The sequence below is a fragment of the Ammospiza caudacuta genome, chromosome 3 (genome assembly GCF_027887145.1).
Source record: "Ammospiza caudacuta isolate bAmmCau1 chromosome 3, bAmmCau1.pri, whole genome shotgun sequence".
Lineage (NCBI taxonomy): Eukaryota > Metazoa > Chordata > Aves > Passeriformes > Passerellidae > Ammospiza > Ammospiza caudacuta.
Genome location: NC_080595.1, coordinates 35,968,069 through 35,989,436, shown reverse-complemented (window position 1 = coordinate 35,989,436; position 21,368 = coordinate 35,968,069). Strand labels below are relative to the sequence as shown.

At 36.7% G+C, this 21,368-nt stretch overlaps 1 protein-coding gene across 2 annotated transcripts in view; it reads left to right on the top strand.

Annotated features, from left to right (window-relative positions):
• AKT3 (AKT serine/threonine kinase 3) overlaps nucleotides 1-21,368 on the top strand; it is a 145,409-nt gene that overhangs the window by 107,204 nt on the left and 16,837 nt on the right. For both annotated transcript variants that reach the window (XM_058800744.1, XM_058800745.1), the window contains 2 exons: nucleotides 4,792-4,914; nucleotides 6,719-6,847. In XM_058800744.1, the coding sequence (XP_058656727.1) occupies nucleotides 4,792-4,914; nucleotides 6,719-6,847 (252 nt within the window). The remainder of the gene's footprint in view (nucleotides 1-4,791; nucleotides 4,915-6,718; nucleotides 6,848-21,368) is intronic.

Here is a 21,368-nt window from a genome sequence, read left to right as displayed (position 1 = left end):
TTTCCAGGCAGTTCTCCTCATGAAGGAGTTCTTGGAAGTTTATATAAGTATTTTTGTCTCCTACACAGGTGAAAGCAAGAAAGTGCCACCATTTAGGCTTCTGCCCTAGCACAGTAATAAAAACTGTGGTCAGCAGTAGGAGTCTTTGCTTCCTCTTTCTATAGCTAGGAAAAAAACAGTCAAGGAAGGGGGCACAGAGCTTCATACTGGAGGAGAAATGTGTTAAATGACTGTAAGCAAGAATCCTTTATATCTATTAAAAATCTAGCTCCGCAGTGAAGTTAATATCGCTCTACAATATAACAATTTATCTTTGCCTTACCTTGCCTATGTAACTTCAGGTTGGTTGGGTTTAGTTAATAAGAGAGCATGTTACACTGAAAATGCAACTGCATCAGTTTTGCTGGTCTATGTGTGTGCTCTTTTACAGTGTACAAAGCATTACAGTAAAATCCTTTGGATTCCATTAAAAAAACCCCAGCATATTTGTAGTTTAACATACTAAAGAAAACCATTAGAGGAATTTTTTTTTCCCAAACAGATTATTCAGATGGAGATATTGAATATGTTTTCCTTATACTGAGAATGTTTTTCCTGCTGCTGAATGCACAATCTTGAAATAATTGCCAAAAAAATCTTGTGGACCAAAAGCTTAATTTTGTCTTCATTTGGTTTTGCTTTTGGACTCCATGGATGAAATGTTTACCAATGTCTATTGATCACAGCCTAAGTTGCAGTGTATAGCTAGAGGGATGCATCTGCCACCGTAATTACTTTTCAATACCTTTGTTGTACTGAAGGAATAATGTTAAAGTAGCATTAAGAAATTGAAATTAGATTTCAAGAAAACAAATATTCATCTGACTTAGCTGAGTTGACCAAATGGCTCTTTATTGTTGGGGAATGCTTTTGGAGTGTATGTTTCCCAGTTCTTATTTCCAGTATTTTGCTTTAAAGTTTGAAAATGTTTTAGAAATTAAATCTATTACATACATTACTCTGCAGAGTACCCTGATTCAGCTGTCTAATAAGTTGATTAACTTCCTCACTCTGCATTTAAGGATAATTCCAGATTTTGTACTTTGTAACAAATTTAATTGGTAATTATGTGTATAATAAAATTAGACCCTAAAATTTGTTCAGATCCTTCTCTACATAAGAATTCTGAATCTCTGTTCCTCTTGGCATTTTTGTTGCACAGCTCTTACTTCAGTTCATTAGGCAGGAGAGAATTAAATGGCTTGTTGTAATTGAACAAGTGCTATTACTGTCTGGAAAAAAAAAAGAAAGGAAAAAGACAGAGGATTTACAACCTACTTAACAAAAAATAAGTAAACAAGAGAATGTTCCTTAGCCCTAAATTATGATAGTCCATGGTAAGGGTGCTGTATTTCTTTGGGTGTAGAATATGCCAAGAAGCAGTACAAAGTTTGGAACAATAAATAAATAATTTGAAATTTCAAGGTTGCTACTGCAAGTGCTTTGCAAAGTCAACACTCAAATATAAAATGCAGCTCTGAACAAACCCAGTACACAACAGCAAGAGCCAGACATTCAACTTACAACATACTAAATGGGTCACTAGTGTGTGTACAACTGTAACATATCAATTGATACAAGGTTGTGTCTTTTATATATTTGGCATGCTTGGATTTTCAGCTGACTATACTTCTATGTTTAATATTTGTTTAAATTTTTCCATTAAGTTTTTTATTAGGTAAAACCCCATGATTGCATTGTTGTTCAGTTTTTAAAGGCATAGCAAGAAATTTGGAGCTCCAATCCTCACTGTAACAATAGCACCCTCGTGTATGCCATCAAAAATGTTATGTGCAAAATGGCTTTCTTTGTGCCAAAGCTATTTCTATTGCAATTCCAGTGATTTTACAGCACATATTTAATAACTGTAAGTCAATAAATAGTGAAAATGTTGGAAACCTTTTTTTAACTTTCCATCACATTTCTTCTTTTTCTTCTTTGACTTAATACATATAATCTTCCTGTTCTGACAATTGTAAATAGAATACAGTGGCATAATTATTCCGAAATAGTGAAGCAGCTAATTAATTAGCTGAAAATTATGCTGTAATCCCCCTGTAATCTCTCTGCTTTTCCTATTATAATTTTAGAATCTGCTTAATATCTTTAGCATATATCTGAGTGCATGAATGTGCTTTTAATGTGCATTTTTTATATCTAAATGTACATTCTTCATTCAAAACTAGCGAGTATGGTTTGGTGACAGCTCTGTTAGGTGCTATAATAATGTGAGGAACAGTGACTGTGGTGTCACATATACATTAAAATAAGCTGACTCAGAAGCTCACACTTTCTTTGACAAACAAAACTGCTGTTAGTTGTTTCTAGCTGGTCATTTTACTTTGAAGTTGGTGTTTTTAATGAATATCAATGCTCTTGTTGGAAATAAACACTGAAGAAAGTAATTTTTTTTGTATGTTAATGGTCAGGCTGGCAACTTTTGGATTCAGATTTGGGACACTTTAAATGGAAACTAAAACAAAAATGTTGGTGACAAGTATTCTGAAGTTTTAGAATTTTCTAAGGCTGCTGTTCAGCTACTGGATTAGTCTCTTTCAAACAGAAAATTCCAAGATTTGTTTGGAATAGATATGAAATGTAGGACTAGCTGGGAGTTACAAATTTTCAGAGTGTGTTGATGTGTATTTTTAGTTACTTTTAATCCAGCAAAACAAAAAACACTCTTAAAAATTATTAGCACTAGCTTATTATTTATGAGAGACCATGAAACAGACATAAAAGCATAAATTGCGTAAATTTTGTATTTTGCTTTATGTGAATGAAATTCACCTAAGCAGTATTTGTTTTCTGTTTAAATACTAAGTAATAGTGTGGAAAGGACCACACAAATTGGGAAATGTACTTGTTATTTTCCCAGTTTGGTGATGCTTGAGGCCTTTCATGAAGTCAGACACGGTGTCTTGGTGTGGGTGGGTCTTGTGGTTGCCCTGAGCACTGGGGAGCCGTGGCTACAGAGAGCAAATCACTGCAGAGAGGCTCCTGTCCCACCAGGGACTGCTGCCTAAACAGGTGAGCAACAGGAGCAAAATAAAGATCCTCCTTGTCATGCAGGTTTACCTTTTTTGTGCAGGGTGTTTTGAGCTCTGGAAAAGAAGTTGAATGGGGAAACCAGATACAACAAACAAAATTCTAAATATTTTCTTTAAATCATAGTGCAGTTTCTGTATCCTGTGAAGTCTCTGCTTATACATATATATGCTGCCAAAAGGTTCAGTTTACTGGGAATGTTGTTTAGGCTAAGACAAAAGTGATACACTTATTATGAATTACAATTATCAGGAAAGAAGTTGACTTCTAGTTCATAGCAGTGACTTTTTAATTATGTTTTAAAAAGTCACAGAATTACCAAGGTTTGAAGAAACCTGAAAGATTATTTAGTCAAACCATCAATGAAGCACCACCATAATCACCCCTAAACCCTGTCCCCAAGTGCCACATCCAGAAGCCCACCCACTGAAAATAGCTGCAGTAATTCCTACACTGTTCTGTGCCATGTGGATAGTGGAGATTTTCTAAAGGCATAAAGTAGGATGTGATAAAGACAGATTAAGCACATCATTGGCTTTTTTTTTTACTGGTTTACTTTTGGGTAATTTTTAACCTACCTTGTCATTTCACGGTTCTCATCTACTTGATACTTCCAACAGTGAAAAAAAAACCACCCAAGCCTGCATGCATAGCTGTTGTGGATTTCACTGTCAAAGTTTAATTTATAAATGATAACATTTTTTATTTCTGTTTTGTTGATTGTTAGCTCCTGTGGTGAAGCCAAAAACATTGTAACATGGCCAGTCTGGTCTTAAGGAGAATACAGAAATATGCTCACTAATCTTTGCTTGAGGAATTACCCAAACTTGCTTTCAACAGTAATTAAAACTCACCACTTCAGAAAACATTTGAATTGAACAGCTAAAATGTGCTTTTTTAGATGTTGTTCCAGGTTCTGAGGGTGATGTTTTATCCATTAAGATACTGATAACATTACAGAGATTTATCTTACACTTTTTCACTGCAGCTGAAATTACTGGCAATACATAATGACTATTATTTTTTGCTGAAAGACTAAAGTGCCTACAAAGTGCCGTTACTTCAAAAGTATTAAAGAAGAGAAAAAACACCCAAACCAATGTTTACATTGTAGCCAAGAAATACACTAAATACATGGATTTGTTTTTATAAGCCCTCAGCATTGTTGATTTGCTTTTTCTAGTGACTATTACTTCTAGCATGTGAATGTATGGTTTGTAAAATGCCAGTTCCCTGCTCAGTCCAAGTCTATTGAAGAACGAGACCTTTTTCAGTTCAAAGAAAAGTTGCTAAAAGCACTGAAAAACATGAGGCAGAACCAAAATCTGTACATGTTAGTGATATTTCTCAGTGGCTTAAAGCAAAAATCTGAGGAAGTAGCAGAGGGAGAAGTACAGAATGATGCTGTTGCATACTTTTTCTTTTTTTTTTTTTTTCCTCTGGTAACTGAAGGTTAAATGAGTAGCAAGCAGAATGCCTTAAACAAGATTGGTATATTGATTAAAACGCTGATTTAACAGCTCGCTTTCTCCCTTTGGAAACCTGGAAAAGATAAGCCAGCTGCTGTCTAAGAGTGCTGAGTGTCCACTGAGAGTACACTATCTATCATCACAATATGGTGATGAGAGGTGTTTTATGTTTGTGTTAATTTCCCCCACTAAATCAGTAATTATTACAATCCTGTCCCTGCTGTTTACCCTGCAGCTGTTTTTCCATTTGTCGAGAGAGCGGGTGTTCTCAGAGGACCGCACACGCTTCTATGGCGCAGAAATTGTCTCTGCCCTGGACTATCTGCATTCCGGCAAGATTGTGTACCGTGATCTCAAGGTAAAAAAAGAAAGGAAAAAAAGTAATCAAATTTTTGTTTTTGCAGAGGCTATGGGGACAAACACAAAGTAATTATAAAGTTGCGCTATTCAGAGTTAATGGGGAAAAAAAATATCTGTGTTCAGATTTAAGTTCTGTGTGTGCTGGAGGAAGTTGTTTGATATAGTAATCTCTAGATGGGTACATTCCCTCACTTTATTTTGATTGTAAAATGAAACAGAATACTGTAGTAGCAATACTTGAAGGAGATTTAAACTTCTGATCCTCATCCTTCCTACCCCCTGCCCTGTTACTCATAACTTAGATATCAACACAAATCTCAAATACAATTCTCAATGTCCCGAAACAAGGGAAGTGGTCAATTGGGACAATGTGGCTGCGTTCTTTTTATCTCAGCAACCAGGTGTTTCTGTATGCATTGGAAACATTTACGAGTATTCAGAATACTTCAGTAGAAAAAGAATTTATTTCAGGATTGATTTAAAAATTATTTTGTCTTTTGTATTCCTGTTATTGGAATGTAATTTGTTTTAGATTTGCCAGCATATACTGTTGCTCCAGGTACTCTGCTACACACTATGACCATGCTATATGGAAAAATAACCTCTGTTTTCAACAGGAACATTTTCTAACTTGTCTAAGAGGAACCTCTAAATTCCATGATGAGACAGTTTTATTTCTGTGTCAAGCCTTTAATTTCATATACAGGAAATTGTGCTTTCCTGTTGTACATGCACAGTAGTGGAATTCATTCATGCAATCCTTTGTACAGAAACCCAGGAGAAGGAGGCAATGGTAGGCAAGTTCTGCTCAGGGAGGCAAACAGAAAAAAAAACCTGGGATACCTGTTTGTAGCAGCATCTGTTGTAATAATGTGAAATGCTGTGAAATCCTGGGAAAATACAGAATTGTCTGGTCAAGGAATGATAGGTGATAGTTTTTAATTTAAATTCTAAATAACAAAGAAAGAGGAGTTTGACATCATTGTTCTTCTATTTTTCATGTTGTCTGCTTTGCATTTTCTTGTAACACAGACTCAACAGGAAATCTATACTTTTGATAATATTTCAGGCTTTATACAGACTTGGAATGACAGGGCTATGATTGTTCTATGTTAGCATTTTCACTACATGCCTTATAATTAGTAAAAAACCAAACCATTTTCTGTTGAGAAAAGTTGTTCAGAATGTTTTCTTTGGTTTCAGTTCTATCTGTATTTTAAGTACAGCTAATTGAAGTCTTTTTGGAAAGTGATAGTAGCCACTATTCTGATGCTTTCACATTTCAAAGCAAGGATCATATACTTAAAAAGCAATGCAAAGCTTAAGGAGGTATAAATTCACAATTTAAGAAGTGTCCTTTGCAAGTAGACAAGGAGAAATTTACCTCAGGAGTGTTTTTATCAGTAGCTGCCCTATCCCAAATTCTGTCTATTTTTGAAAAGGTTCTGGAAGTTGGAGGTATTTTAAGGATTTATGGATACAGGCTGTTTCATAACAGTTTAGAAAGTAAAAGGTGTCTTGATCAGTGGCTGTCATGTTAGACCAAAGGAAACCTCTGAAGTCATTGACCTGGGATTTACTCTTGTAAACTGTATTTGAGTATTAAATAATTGTCTAACTCCTGTGGCAGTAAACACTGTTACATGCTGTAATATGGTAGATGCTGTATTTTTTTAAATTACAAAGTAATTACATTCTTTTGCAAGGAATAACTCTTTTTTTTTACAAAATTGATGTAATGCATCGGTCTGGTCTGTTTTGTTAAGAAATACTAAGGGAATATTTTTCTCCCCAACACACAGTTAGAAAATCTAATGTTGGATAAAGATGGACACATAAAAATTACAGATTTTGGACTTTGCAAAGAAGGAATCACAGATGCAGCAACTATGAAAACATTCTGTGGTACTCCAGAATACCTGGCACCTGAGGTATGATTTGGAATATTTTCTTATAATACTGTATAAAATGTTTCTTTTCCATTTAATTTTAGACTGACAGTCTGCCTGATTAATACTCTATAGCTTTTATTCAGAATGGAATGTGCTGCTATTCTTTGTGGTGGTTGTATATATATTGGTGCTCAGCTCCTTAGTGTTTAAAAAGGCCTCTAACGTGCATTTTCCTTCTTATGTTTCCTTTTCTCTGTTAAAGTTTTTATCTTCCAATGATTTCTTCAAAAATAATCTTCCATCTGTCTGTCACTTGGAACATATGATCCTGCTTAACTGAGCTGTGTAACTAGCATTTATATAGCCTCAGTGGAGGCGAGGGGGAATAGGAAGGTACTGAGTTGAGTTTGATGGGTTTTTATCTGAATTCCCCGGTTGCAGGGAGAGGGAGTTGAAATTTTAGATATTTTTGCTAAAAGCAGTTGAGTGTGTCAACCCCAGAATTGGTGAGGTGGTCACCAAAACTGTCGGTTTCCTAGGATGTGAGCAGAGTGGCATTCCAGAGTATGCCTCCCCATCTGTCCCATTAGCTGGCACTCAGAGTGCCAAGCATCACACTCCTTAGGAATTGATAAAAAGATGGACATGAAGACATTGCTTTGGTTCCCCTTGCAGGAACTTTGATTGGAGCTTTGGTTTGGCCACTTGAGAGTCCGTTGTGGAAGCTCAAGTCATCCAAATGATCTGCTCCAGTATTATTAGTGCTGCCAGCTCTGCCACTGGTGCCTGCTGAAAGAAGGCAAGGGGAGCACCACCAAGATTGTGTTTTGGCCCTGCCTGGCTTCAGTCAACACTTCTGATTGTGCTGCTCAGAAATGTCACTCTGCCTCTCCTCAGGGACTGCCAAATACAGCTCCAGTACCCATATGAAAGACAGCCTAATTTTTACTTAATGCTAAGGATTCTGTGGATGCTGAATTAGCCCTTATTTCCACTCTTGTCAGCATTCAAGATTTCTAATTGACATAGTGCACACCTCATACTGAGATAACTTTCTAGTCAAGGGAAAAGATTTTAAAAGGCCCTTCAGTTCTACTGTTTCATTGAAGAAAGTTTTAAAGAGTTTAAGGGCCATTTCCCGCCTCTTGCAGCAACTCTGCACTACAATAAAAGTCTTGTTACTACATATTGCCTTTGAAGAACAACCTGCCTTAGTTTGAAGGGAGGAGGCTCTGATTAGACATAGGTCTTTATTCTCTTACTTTCAGCAGCACTGAATCCTGAGTAGCAGCCACAAGCCCTAGAGCCTGTTTCAACAAGCGATTCTGATTGCAATTAGGTTTTTATTCTAAACCCTGAAATTCAGGAATGTCAAACAAGCAAGTACACATCACCTTCTGGATAGTGCTGGTTGGAAATTAGGATTTTAGGATGGCTAGGTACATGGGTTTGAGTCTTTCTAAATCTCTTAAAGTCCCTTTCAGTTTGCAGTCACAGAGGAAATTGAAACTGCTAATACTTGGCTGTAAGTCAATATGATAGGTAGAGTTACTGAATCCATTTGGGATGATAGCAAGATATTTTGATACGTTCATTCTCCAACAGTAAAGGAAACATCAGTATTTTTAGAAGCCACTAACTTTCTCTTCATACATCTGGTACTATCATCCTTGACTCATTTGAAAATGTGTTAGCTCTCTTTCATCAATCTTGGTTTTAGACACTTGGCGCAACTTACTTGGTCCAGTTTGCTTTTCTGCTCTCTAGAAGCCCCACTTCTCTGCTCTGCTTCCCATTATGAGTGTTTTTGGAGACCTTCCCTGTAAAAATCTGTCTTGAAGGAAATTGAGTCTTCATTAACCTTGGGAACAAGGGAGCTCATTCCCTTTTCCCTGAGAGATAAAGGGTTTTGAGCAAGCAACTTAGGCAGGTTACTGATAAGACATGAGAAGACTCAACACCTTTAGGAGGATAGCTGCTCACCTGAGACATTTGTATCTATTTTTGCCAGGGCAGCTGACTGATAAAGGGAGCCTCAGGAGCCTGGGTCCTCCAGTCTGTTTGTGAGCTTGCTTCAGAGCACCAATGCTCAAAAATCACTTCTCTTTGCAGTTCAGGCCACAGAAATAATTTTCAGGTGCCAAAGATTTACTACCTTGTGGCAAACTTCAGAGCATGAGAGCCTCATGTTGCAACTGGACTTTAGTCTTGTTACCACGCTGAATTCCTGCCTGTCTATCCCAACACCAATTTTCTATGGTCTAAAGAAAATTAAAATAGCATTGGCTGTGTTCATCTTGCATCACTTTGTGCTGAGTATAAAATACAGTAGGGATATGAACACATCCTCTAGGAAGAAAATACTTGCCACTGCCAAATAGCAGGGCTTATATTTGTTAACAGTACAGATGTACATTTGTCACACTTATTGAAGAATGAGCAAGTAACTTTTTGTTTGTGAAATTTTATAGTTTTTTGAGAATAATTTGGTTTTATAAGAGTGAAATTACCCTTATCATCTGCTGTAGAACTAACACAAGCCTAATTTTTTTTTGTGTGCGCTTAAGTGTGGTGGTAATAATTAATAATTTCCTCGGCTGTAAGAATCTATGGCATTCCCCATTTGAAAGGTATAAAATACGTTACAATTTCTCAGTTAGCAGTTTTTCAGGACAAAGAGACTATTTCTTAAAAGTCTGTTTACATTGTTATTCTTCAAAGTAAGCTGTCACATTAGGGATCATTGTGATGTCAGGAAATATTCGTAGATCCAATGAGAAAAAGATTAATTGTGTTCCCATTTAGGTAATGCAGATGTATGCTTGATTTTTTTTCCAAAAAATGCTTATTTTGCAGTTTTGGAGTGGCAAAGGCAGGACAGGACCACATAAATTTAACAGGCAGTATAACTTGCTTAAAAAAGAAAGAATAAAACTGAGGAAAGTACTTGTAAATATACCTCTGAGTCTTTTAAAAGTAGTTTGGATTTCGGTAGTCTTCAGTTGACTGTCAAGGATGAGACCTGCTAATAAAGATACAGACTGGTACAGACTCCTTTTAATAGAACATTCAGGAAATGAAGCTACTTGGGCAGAGAAGTAAAATTTCTTTGGGGTCTGATCATTTATAAGGAAGTTTCCTTGGATGAGGTAACAGTTTCTGGATCTCTGTATTTCAGTTCAAGCTCCTAGGACTAAGTGCACAGTCTTTGTTATAGGAGAGCAGTCAAATGTGGTACTAAGTTTTGATGTCATGGGAGAGACAAGCTTTAAATACCAGAAATTACTTTTTAAGTCTTTCTAATAACAGAAGAGAAGTTGGTTTGACTCTGTAAGGGTTAAACCATGTTTGACCTTTACAGAGGTAAGGGACTTCATGGATGTCATTCAAATGACTCTTAAAAGGTGTAGATGACCAATGATGTGTAGGTTTATTCTAATAACAAGGAAAATTATGTATTATTGGCATAAAAATACAGATTAGGTGGATGAATATGTATAAAAATGGTTCATACATACTGGTTAGATGGATGCATTCCTATAAGAACAGTTGCATTTTATTTAAAAAAGCAAACTATTTCTGTATAGTTTGTGCAGTTACAGTTACTCAAGGGTATGTGACAAAGAGCAAGAAAGGAGCAGACTCATTGCCTTTACCCCTAGACAGAAGATGTGCATGTCCTGTAACTAAAATAAGACCAGTGACAATCAAGGAAATACTAAGACCAATTATACAATGGTTATTTGGCCAGTATTTTTTAGTGATTGTTCTTCTAAAAATGGGAGTGAGAGAGAGATCATATGTAATCAGTTATTGCCCTGAGTTTAATCTCAGAGGAGTGAAGGATAGAACTCTTATCAAGAGGCAGTGTCTGTCTCTCCACACACTGCACCTAATTTCTCACTTTCAGCTGTTCCTCTTAGGAAGGATGTGGCTTTGATGTAATCTAGAACCTGGCCATCAAAGTTCAGTGACTGAATTTCACCAAGGGAAAGCAGGCATGCTTGTAACAAGAAAACCTGAACTTTTTCCATGTTTTCAGGAATTGAAGTGAATTTTCTGAGAGTGTGGTGGTATATAGAGATTACAAGAAGCTGACAATAGAGTCAGAAAAAGCATTTTGTCAGTTGTACAGCTAAACATTTATTTTTGTTCTTTTAACACTTGCTTGGATTGGATCAGGATATTTGCCAAAGGCAGTCTGATAATATTTTGGAGTGAGACTATGATGATCTACCACATAACTTGTCTGATATGAGATGAAACTAAGTGCTGTGTGTGGGCAGAGAGGGAACTACTGAAACGTGCTGAGACAGGCTGACAACAGCGATGGATGTGTCAGGTTTTGCAGGCATCATGACAAAGCATTGTTCTTAACAGGGATTTTAATGCAGATAGAAGTTGCAATGCCAGTGTTAAAGAAGAGCTCCTTAAAGTGCTGGGAGAAGCAGGAAGGCCCTTGTTTGCAAACAGCTTGATAAAAGCAGTCAACACTGTGGGTAAACTGAGGCAGGCCAGTTGAGAGAGATCAGCTAAGGTGAGGATGTTAAAACTTCAGCTCACTCTACTGCAGAGAAAATGAATTTGCATGGGTAGTACAGCTGAAGCCTCTTTCCCCTCTTTCCTTTCTTTTCCTTTTTTCCCTTTTTCTTCCTCTTCCCCCTTTTTCCCTTTTCTCATGCAGTTGAGAAAAAAATTTGAGTATACTGAAGGAGGATAGTAAGAGAAGCTAATAGGAGGAAAAGGAAATGAATGAAATGAATGTAATAATGTCAGAGGTAGATTGATAGATCAGAAAACACAGATTAGAGGTTAGAATATTTTTCTTATGGGGAAAAATGTGATTTTGGGCAGGAAAGAGTTTGGACTAAAGATGATTATGTTACTTTGTTTATCTTTTCTAAGTAGGAACTGATAAGGTGTGTTGCAGGGAGACATAAATGGCAGGAGAAATTAATGAGCAGCTTGAAACTGAAGAGAAGCTTACTGAGGAGTAGTTTGGTTAGGAATATAGAGGAACTGAAGGACAGAATAATTTTTTGTGACTTATGCAATTTCCTTTTAATCTCCTTGTCTGTCCAATTTCATTTGAATTTGAAGATAATTGAGGCATCAAAGTAATGTGCCTTTTGAAGTTCTATGCAACTTTTTATAAATAGTAGGTATGTGCCATTATTTTCCACCTCTAGAACTAGTGGATGGAAAAGGGAATTTGTGGAGATGGCATAAATTAAGGGAAGGCTGCTGTTAAGGTGTTGCAACAAGGTTTTAAGACAGGTGTGAACTTCCAAGACTTGGAGAAAAAGAGCTAATAGAAAGGAAGCTTTATGTTGAGCTCAGTTTTCCATTGCGCTCTAGAGGGTAAGTTCTCACTTATATTTTATTACTTCTGGTAAGCACTAATGGAAGATTAATTGTTAGGGTTTGTCTAGGGAAAGGGGCAGTTCTTGTTTTTATTGTGCTTCTTTTTATTTTGTTCACTTTCTTTAATGTTAACTGTTTCTTTAGAGGAAGGATAATGAGACACTCTACCAAATTGTCTGCATTGATAAAAACATACTGGTGTTCTGGTTCATATGGTTTTCCTGGAGACCTGATAGGCCTGTAGTGGTGCTACTCCAAAAAGATGGAAAAATTTTGGTATTAAATTCTCATAAAGTGAGGTTAATGCATTTTTAGAGCATTGGAGGTAAGTTTTTTTCTTCAGCTTTAGTCTTGTTTTGTTCTTTTCCTGTGAAAACTGTACTGGGAAGTGCATTAGCAAGGAGAAATGCTGTGCCATAGCACTGCAGAGTCCTGGAAAGAGACACTTCCATCATTTCACTTTTGTGCCATGATGGCATTTTCCAATTACTCTTTACCTAAAGCTAGAAGCAGTATCTGCTGCACAGTTAAGGATTTGCATTGTATTTCTGTGCATTTCTTCCCTCGGCTTAGTGTCTTTGCTTCTCCAGGCATTTTCTGTGAGATTTCTTACACCCTTGTAAATCTGAGTGTCCTTTATCCTTGTCCTGTGGTAGCTTGGAGAGAAGACTCAGGCTGTGCCTGTCCAGAAGTAGACTGCTTGCAGCATCTTATCCTGTGCCTCAGGCAACATTGAGCAGACAGACTCAGTCAAGAGGGATGTGTGAACTCGTGTGGATATATTTCTGGGTTTTGTTCCTCCCTTTCAATACCATCTTTTTAGTGCTGAGCTAATTATGTAGTCTCAGTTTTACTGTTGAGTTAGAGTACCTGATCAACTTTCCAACTGTAAAACAGTTTGAAAATCAAATGTAGCTTACATGCAAGACCCAACAAAATTAGAAGTGTTAAGTACGTTTTGGCAGTTCACTTTTATTATGCCCAGTCCTCAAATGTACCAGCAGACAATCATCTGAATGTTAGTTATTTTTCACATGCTTATGTGATCACACAAAAAGTACATGCTAAAAAGAAGCAGATGGTGACAGATGGGGAAGGTTGAATAAGGTGGTTTTGGAAACCTAGAAAAATGCACTTCTGTAATAGTGTAAAAATAAAAATTCTTTGATCGCCAAGTTAGAATGAACAAAATATAGTGCCCTCCCCACCACCCCCCCAAGAAAAAACTCAATCCAAAACTTTACTGATAAAAAGAAATGGAACCTGTGAGTGTTCAATATATATTTAGCAAAGTATGTTGTATAGTGTTGTTTTGTCCAAGGATAGAACATTAATTTTTATCAGCCAGAGACTTAGAAAGGTGGTAGTTTTATTCTTTCTTTTAAAATGATGAATTCAAATCAATTGTGTTCCTTGCTCAAAGAATGCTGTCAAAAAGGTCATTCTTTATAATAATACATTGGCAGTGTTGCAGGTTATGATAATATTTTTCTTCTGATGTCACAAAAAGCTTTTAACCCTCTTATTGTAATCATAAATAAATTGCATGTGTAATGAGAATATCTGTAGGACCAGAGCTCATTTGTAACAGGCAGCATTACCTCTTTCTCATACAAGCAAATGTAAAGCTAAGTAAATAGAGAAGGTGTAATCAGCAACAAACGAATCATCTTTTGTGTGGACCCCATCTAAGGATGTGCCTTACTATGAGGGTTCAAGGTTTGCTTATTCATTTGCATTAATTTAATGAAATCTTAACATTTGTATCTATTGAGTTATATAAAAAATTAAAGTTTCTTTTAAAAAAATTCAATGATGAGATTTATTTTATTCAATAAAATAATAAAGTCTCTAAGCTGATGAATATTAATTGCCAAGTCGTCTACCAACACTGATGAAATTATTACTTTTGTTTTTGTATTTCAGTAGGTGCTTGTCCTAACTTACAGTATGAGGTGTTACTGTCTCCTGGTGAGGGAGAATGCTCTGCTTAAAAACCAAAAAGCCTCAACTTCTAATAACCTGTTCTGATATTCTTTAAGTACAGTTTGTTTGCTCAGTACCTGAACAGTATAGTTATGCTGTTGTGTTTTGCTTAAATGATTTTTCTTTTGGCTGCAGAAGGATAGTTGAAATTTATTTTCTCTATGTTTACCTAGATGCTTCATGCATAATCTGATTCTTAGCAGAGGCACAATAGAATTTATTTTACCTGTGGAAGAGTGGTTTAGTGTTGTGTTGGCTTGTGCTCTTGAACAGCTGTCTGTTGTATATTTGGCAACATTTAGTTTCTGGGTGAGGACCAGTGAAGGGGGGTGAGGAGAAATAGCATCTATGCTTGAAAATATTTTCCCTTCTGACTTATGGGAGGTTCACGATATGGAATTTCCTCTTTACACTAGAGTTCCAAGCCCCAGATTTTTTTTTTTTTTTTTTTTTACATTGTGAGGAAATGAAAATGCAAGAAGTTGTTTTACCTTGAAGTGCTCGGATCTCATGAAAATTCAAATTTGGTCATTTTTCGGTTTGGTTATCACTTATCATGTTTTAGTGCCCCACATTCTGTCATCTTACCATCCTAAGTCATCAAAAATGCTGGTGACTTGAATTTCAGCACTTTTGTCAGCTTGGTATTGCCAGTGGGCCCTTGAGATGGAAATGATGAAAGGTAGACAAGGCAGAGCATCCAGAGCAGAACATCATTTATTGGCAGTAATTATTACCAGGATCAAAACCTGGGGAGCATTTAGATGAGGGTAGGAAAGCATTGCTTTGTTACGCAGATAGAAGAATTGCTGCAACATCAGATAAATTAGCACAAAAATTAGACTTTCTCCTGGAAGCAGATAACCAATAATGTAATGAGGATTTGCATTTTCATGCTACCTGGGTAATCTCACCAGTCACAGAAATCAGTTGTCCACATGCAGTATCAGACTTCTCAAGGGAAAAGATGTAAAAATATGCAAAAATAATGAAACAAACAGAATACTAGGAAAGAAGTTAGAGCAACATTGCCTGTAAACAAACTTTTGTATTCAAACCAGAACTTTAAGCAGAGAGCAATTTTCTAATAAAATACTTTTTTTTTTGTAAAAATAGTAAAGACTGTCTCAATAACATTGTTTAAAAATTTTTCATTAATTTTCATTTAATCAATAGAAAGCTTATTTCCATCTCAGCAAAAGCCTTTAGTTTTTCTGAGAGTAATGAAGCATAAACAAATGCTGAAAACTTGTGCCTCTTAACATCAGTAAATATTCAAAGTAATTTCAGCAAGAAAGAGCAACTAGAAAGACATATCACAGTATTGTCATTATTTATTACTTCTTACATGTCTTGCATCTTATGGCAGTGTATGTTTTAGAGACTATTGCTAGTGCAGTGATAATTAATACAGATATGAGCAGGTCTGCAGATTTTCTTCTAATGGTGGAGTGGGTAGAGTTGTGAGAGACAAGTGCCATCTTTTTGTAGACTGAAATAATATTTTCCTTTTATTTCCTGTCCTCCTATGAAAGGTTTATTTTGAGGGGTCTTTTTAATGTGATGTGGTTGTTTTCTTGGCTTTTTCCCCCAGTGTTACCATTAGTTTCCTACAGCCCTTGTTAGAATACTCCTTTTCATGTGCAGTAACTTAACTACTTTTTTCTTTTATTTTCTTATTTTCTAATTTTGATTTCTACTGAAATCTGTCTCTTCTAGGAGGTTGAGTGCATTAGTTAGTATTGCATGCTCTTTACCCTAGGAAGCTTTGCTTAATTCACATTTATACCAGAATATACTATTTCTGATACAGCATGTGTGCCAGCAAACAAAATTTCGTTTGCTGTGTCTTTTTTAGGGGTTCTTAACAAAAAGCGAGGTGAGATGGGCAAAATCTCAAATATGAAAGTGTAAAAGGAAGATAGTTTACATTTGGGCTAGAAGTAAAAAAAAGTGCAAACTAGATACAAAATGGAGAAAAACTACCTGCAAAAATTAGAGCAGTGAAAAATCTCAGCTGTTTGTTTCCCAGGGTATCTATACCCTTGACATTTTGTCTTTTCAGCTGTGTATAACAAAATCAGTAAACATTCATTTAAGTGTTTTTTTCACTACTGATGCAGCAGCACTTCACTTTTCATACTAAGATACAGTGATAGTAACTGAATTGTATAATTTTTGGTGAACAAACCCTTCTGCAGGATGCATTTTCATATATCTGGGTAAAAGTCTGCGTCTGTAAAGACATGTACATTACCTTTGTTTGTTAGTGTTAGATTGTAAACTTTCTCATTGTTGTAGTTGTTACCACAATTGATAGAAAGATCTAGCAAATGGACTTTGTAACTTCTGTTGAAGAATACATGGGTGAGTATCTGTTAACAGACCAACAACTACAGCAATAAAAATGTGTGAAGGGTTACCAGGAATGCTTAAGGAGCATACACTCCACCTGAACTGTAAGGTTAATTGAAAACAGTTTTCCCCCCTTAAATTAACAGTACATTGGTGTATCAAAGTTCTCAGTTTTCTTTCACAACATAGGTGTGCAGACAGTTTGTTTAGATGTTTAAATATTTTCCCATCTGTTCTGTCAAAATTATTGATTGAGCAACAAGTTATTTCTAATGTCTATCTAAAGGTCTATATCTAATAGATTAGGGGAAACATTAATAGGTCAAAAATGTAATGGCTTTTCCAGTAAGTTGCCTTGATTACCTAGCACAAAATATGAGTCCAATATTTTGATATTGTTCTTCTAGAGATAAAACCCAATGAAGACGACCCTTTGTATAGGATTGACAATGAATTTTACAAAGGCTTTCATGCTCAAGGTGACAGCTAAACTTGTCTGTGTTTGCAGAGTTCAGAAGTTACAGCACCTAATTACCATTTAGAGGTGTATGGGAAATGCAGCTCTGGATGGTGTGAATTTCTTCTGTACAGCCAAAAATCTTCCAGATGCTGCTCATCAGGGATGCTGTGTTCCAAGGAAATGCAATAAAGACAGGATTAAGGGATTTTCTGCATTGAGCTCAGTTTGTCTGAAGTAGTCACACCTCACTCAGTGTTCTGTGATTAGTAAAGTATTGGAGAATTCTAGTTTCCACCTAGGTCAAGTGGAAGTACATGATTGGTCACAGACTTCACCTGTTATTCTGCTGGCTCACCTTCCAAAATTTTATTTTCACGGAAACTTGTAAAAGCATTGTGTATGTATCAACTTCTCTTTGACATTCAGTTGTCTGCTTCCTGTATCTCTGCCCCAAGCCCTTGTAAATAGGAGTTTGCAGATGTGTCTCAAGCTGTTGCTTCAAAAAAACCTTTCACCTCTTAGCTACTGAAGGAATAAAGATAATAAAAGATATATTTTCACTGGTTTGCACCATAAAATTAAATGGACATCAAATTCTGTGGACTGTATCTTAGGCTCTTAAAGGAGTGAGATGCATAAAGCAAAGGACCTGGAGATGTGTTGACTAATAAACCTAAAGATTAAAAACTACAGCCACTGGTGAAATCCAGGAAAAAGTAATTTCTCTGAATTTTGTTTTCTGGGAAAGAGAAAACTTTCATTTTTCTCTTCTTCAAAAGAAGATTTCTCTTTTTCAAAAACAGATTGGTAGTAACAATCTTTTTTTCAAGTACAAGACAGTGTGCTTCTCAGTATTGGGGAATAGATAAGATAGATAAGATAGTGCATTTTTTGTTCAATAAATGTAAATAAAAGAGTATTTTTCTTCATTGATCTGTAATTGCTTGCCAAAAAAGAGAATTATTATGTGTAAGGGGAAAACATTGAATTACTGTGATCTTAGCAGTCCTGCAGAGTGTTTGTGTTGTCTTAATCATCACAAAGGCAAAGGTTGGTCTGTGAACTGAATTGTTTATTTTGTACATAGGGCTTTACAGGCTGCTCTGTGTACAAAGCACTGTCCCATTGCATACTTGGTCACTGCCAGAGATACTCTCCAGAAACCCCACGGTGTGCAGGGACAGTGGAATCACTACAGAATACTTTGTTTTCCCTTGTTTATTGCTATCTCAGTAAATTGAAAAAAAATTAAATTTGTATTGTGGCGTTTTGAGCACAATACAAATGAAAATTTGAAGGTGAATAAATAGCTCTCCCTTAGCTGAAGCTCTAATGTTGTCCAAAGCCTCTAAAAGATCCATAAAAGCACTGAAGTACCTGCAAATGCCTCGCAGCTGATGCCTGGCTAATGTTTCTTGCTTGTTAGAAAGTGTGTGTGTTACTTAACCTTTTGCATGTTTATATAAGAAGAGAAGATACAAACTTCAGTGGCACCTCTGCAGTGTTTTTAAAAAGCACCTGCATAAACCCAGGCTGTGTCCTTGCTCTGCAGGCGTAGGTGTGAGCTAGAGGAGCTACAATGCCTGTAAAGCTGTTCTGCTTTCAGTGCAGCAATGAGTTTGTGCCCTCTTTGGAACCCTGTTATGCTGCTGGAGGTTTTAGAGAAATGCAGGTTGGGAAGAGAAGCAGGGCCTCCATCTTCACCCTAAGTGAGCACAGCTGTTACAGCTGTCTGTGTGTGCAGGGAAAACTGGCAGAGGCTCTGTAAGTGCTGTGCCAGTGTAACTTTGGGGTACAGATTGGCAAGCATTTCTTTCTGCAGCAATGCCACACCTGATGCTGCCCATCTTCTCACTTGTGCTACTGCAACTGTTCTCATGGCAATTGAGTTGCTTAGGGCAGAAAACTTGCTTCAGGTGAAAAATAATCTAGGGTGAAACCTTTTCCCCATTTATTTTCTAATGTCTGATGTAGTGTGTTGCATAGTTTTGACAAGGTAAGGGAAGCTGTGGTGAGAGAACAGAAACAAGAGCCTGGATTAGGCTGGCACTGCCTCTGAAAGAGCCAGTTGTTGAACTAGAGCTCTGAAAACAACTGGAGTAAGATTTGCCCAGGTTGTAAAATGATGACAACTTTTTATTTCCCGTGATCTGTGGTATCATCCAGACTGAACTGCAGTCAGTCCACCTGCTTTGCTCAGTGATGGGAAGTCACCTGGGTACAGTGATTATATCAGGAGTAAATGTTCTCCACACACTGATGTCGCATTGTGCTGGAGCTCTTGTCTCTGAAGACCTCTCCTAGATCTTGGCTTGGCTTGGATTTTGGCACCCCATGTATGTGAGGAGGATGAAGGAAGGGAAATCGTAAATTTGAATGATCTGACTATTTAAACAAATTTGGAAGAAAACAAGTAAGTCCATGTTTACTGTGTGGAAACACACCTGACTTGAGTATGTAGTCAGTGTAGATGCTCTTTCTGAGCTTGTGAGTTCTGTGTGATCCTTGTGTTGTACTGCCAGGAAATGTACAGCAGGTACAGAGTGGTTGACCTTGTGCCCTCTACAATGGTTTTGGTGGTCCTGCTGCCTGTCCTGCTGTGACCATGAAGGGATTAGGTTGTTAGTGCAGGGCATTTGCTTAAAAATAGGTTTGAGGGTCCTTATAGCCAGGGACAAGCATTGGCTAGTGGTGGAGGCAGCTCTTAAGGGCAGCACACAGAATCCAAGATCAAACTATCCATGGTGTCTGTGTCTGGCCATGTGCTCAGACTGGTACCCCACATATACAAGGATATCCCACAGCTACTGGACAGACAGCAGGATCACTCCTCACAACCAAAGGAGACTTTCCTAAAAGCAGGTATCTACTTCATGGTGGGCAAAAGATTGACTTGTTTGTAGTTACAAAGACTGCAGCTACATGTCATGTTCATTTTAGCACTGAGTTGAAACTTTCTTGACCTATGTTCAGTGTGATTAAAACTAAATCCCTCAAATCCAAGGACTGTTTGGAAAGGATTCTGTAATGCTAGGGCAGTGTGTACAGACATATTCTCCTTCCTGCCCTAACTGCATAGATTTGCTTGTAGGAGCTGCTGGACTCCAGTACTTCACTTATATTGATTTGATACAGTCTACAAAACCTGTTTCTAAACACCATGAAGATTAGAAATTACTTAAAGGAAATAATAATGCATCTTCCCTGTGAATGCATTATGCACAATTTTATTACATTTATATTAAAATAAGTTGAGGTGTATTTTGCTTTATTTACACTATTTTCAGGCTGTTTTCCTTTTGCCTAAATGAAACCATTTTGATGCTCTTGCTTGTCTGGCTGGCTGTAAACCAGGTATTTAAACAAAAATAAAGAGTTGCCAGTTTTGCCAGCTGGGGATGAGAACCCGGCTGGTGATATGTGGGTTTGGGAGGCAGTTAATCCAGCTTTTATGCTTTTTTATGATTTTATGTAAAAAGAGGTTAAAAATCACATTTGGCTCTTTCTTTGTACCACTGCTTTGTTGCTGTTGTGGGAATGCAGCAAAAGGTTGTTCATACTTTTTATTATTATTAGGTAAAGTCCTGCATAAATTACGCAAAGCTGCAAATACAATTTGCTCAAGCTATTGGCCATGTGATGTGCCTTGTTCAGAGAATGATATGTTTTATTTTCCTGCTGCCTTCTTTTATAAACCACACATTCAAACCACACCTCAGCTTACTCATGAAAAGGATCTACCACTGTCTCACAATTTTATGTGTTTTGCTAGCTTCCAAAGAAAAGACTAACTGTACAGATGAGAAAAACAGTAACAGTGCTAATAGCTATAGCAGAAAAATATATAATGCTTTTATTCTGTGGCAGAAGAAGTGGTGATTTAAAGAAAAGAGTCACAGATTTTATATATACAGTTTTTCGGCAAATAGCTTGCAATATGCTCCAACTCATAAAACATTTAATTAATTTTAAAATGCAAGAGTTATTTTAGTTAGTTTTGTCATATATACTTATTCAGATAATTTGTTGTATTTTACACTTTCCAAAATTTCACTCTCTATTTGGAAATATCAATGATGTAATGAGTCTGTTTGTTTTGGCACAGTTGTAAATCATATGTGTTAATGTGTTAATATTTATGATTTTTTAATCTTATATACTCAAGAAGGATTTTTAATATACTTCTTTTCCTCATGTTTCTGCTACTAATCCTTAAGGACAGTGAAAAGTAGCAGTATGAATGCATTCATTACTGTGGGATTTCCAAACATTTTCCAAAATTGCCATAGTGGATCAGACTGCATGTTGCTTCTGCTAACAGCCATCCCAGATTCTTGAAAGCAGGCTTGGGTTTACTGGGGGAGCAAGAGGAGAAGCACCTAAATGAGCTCAACA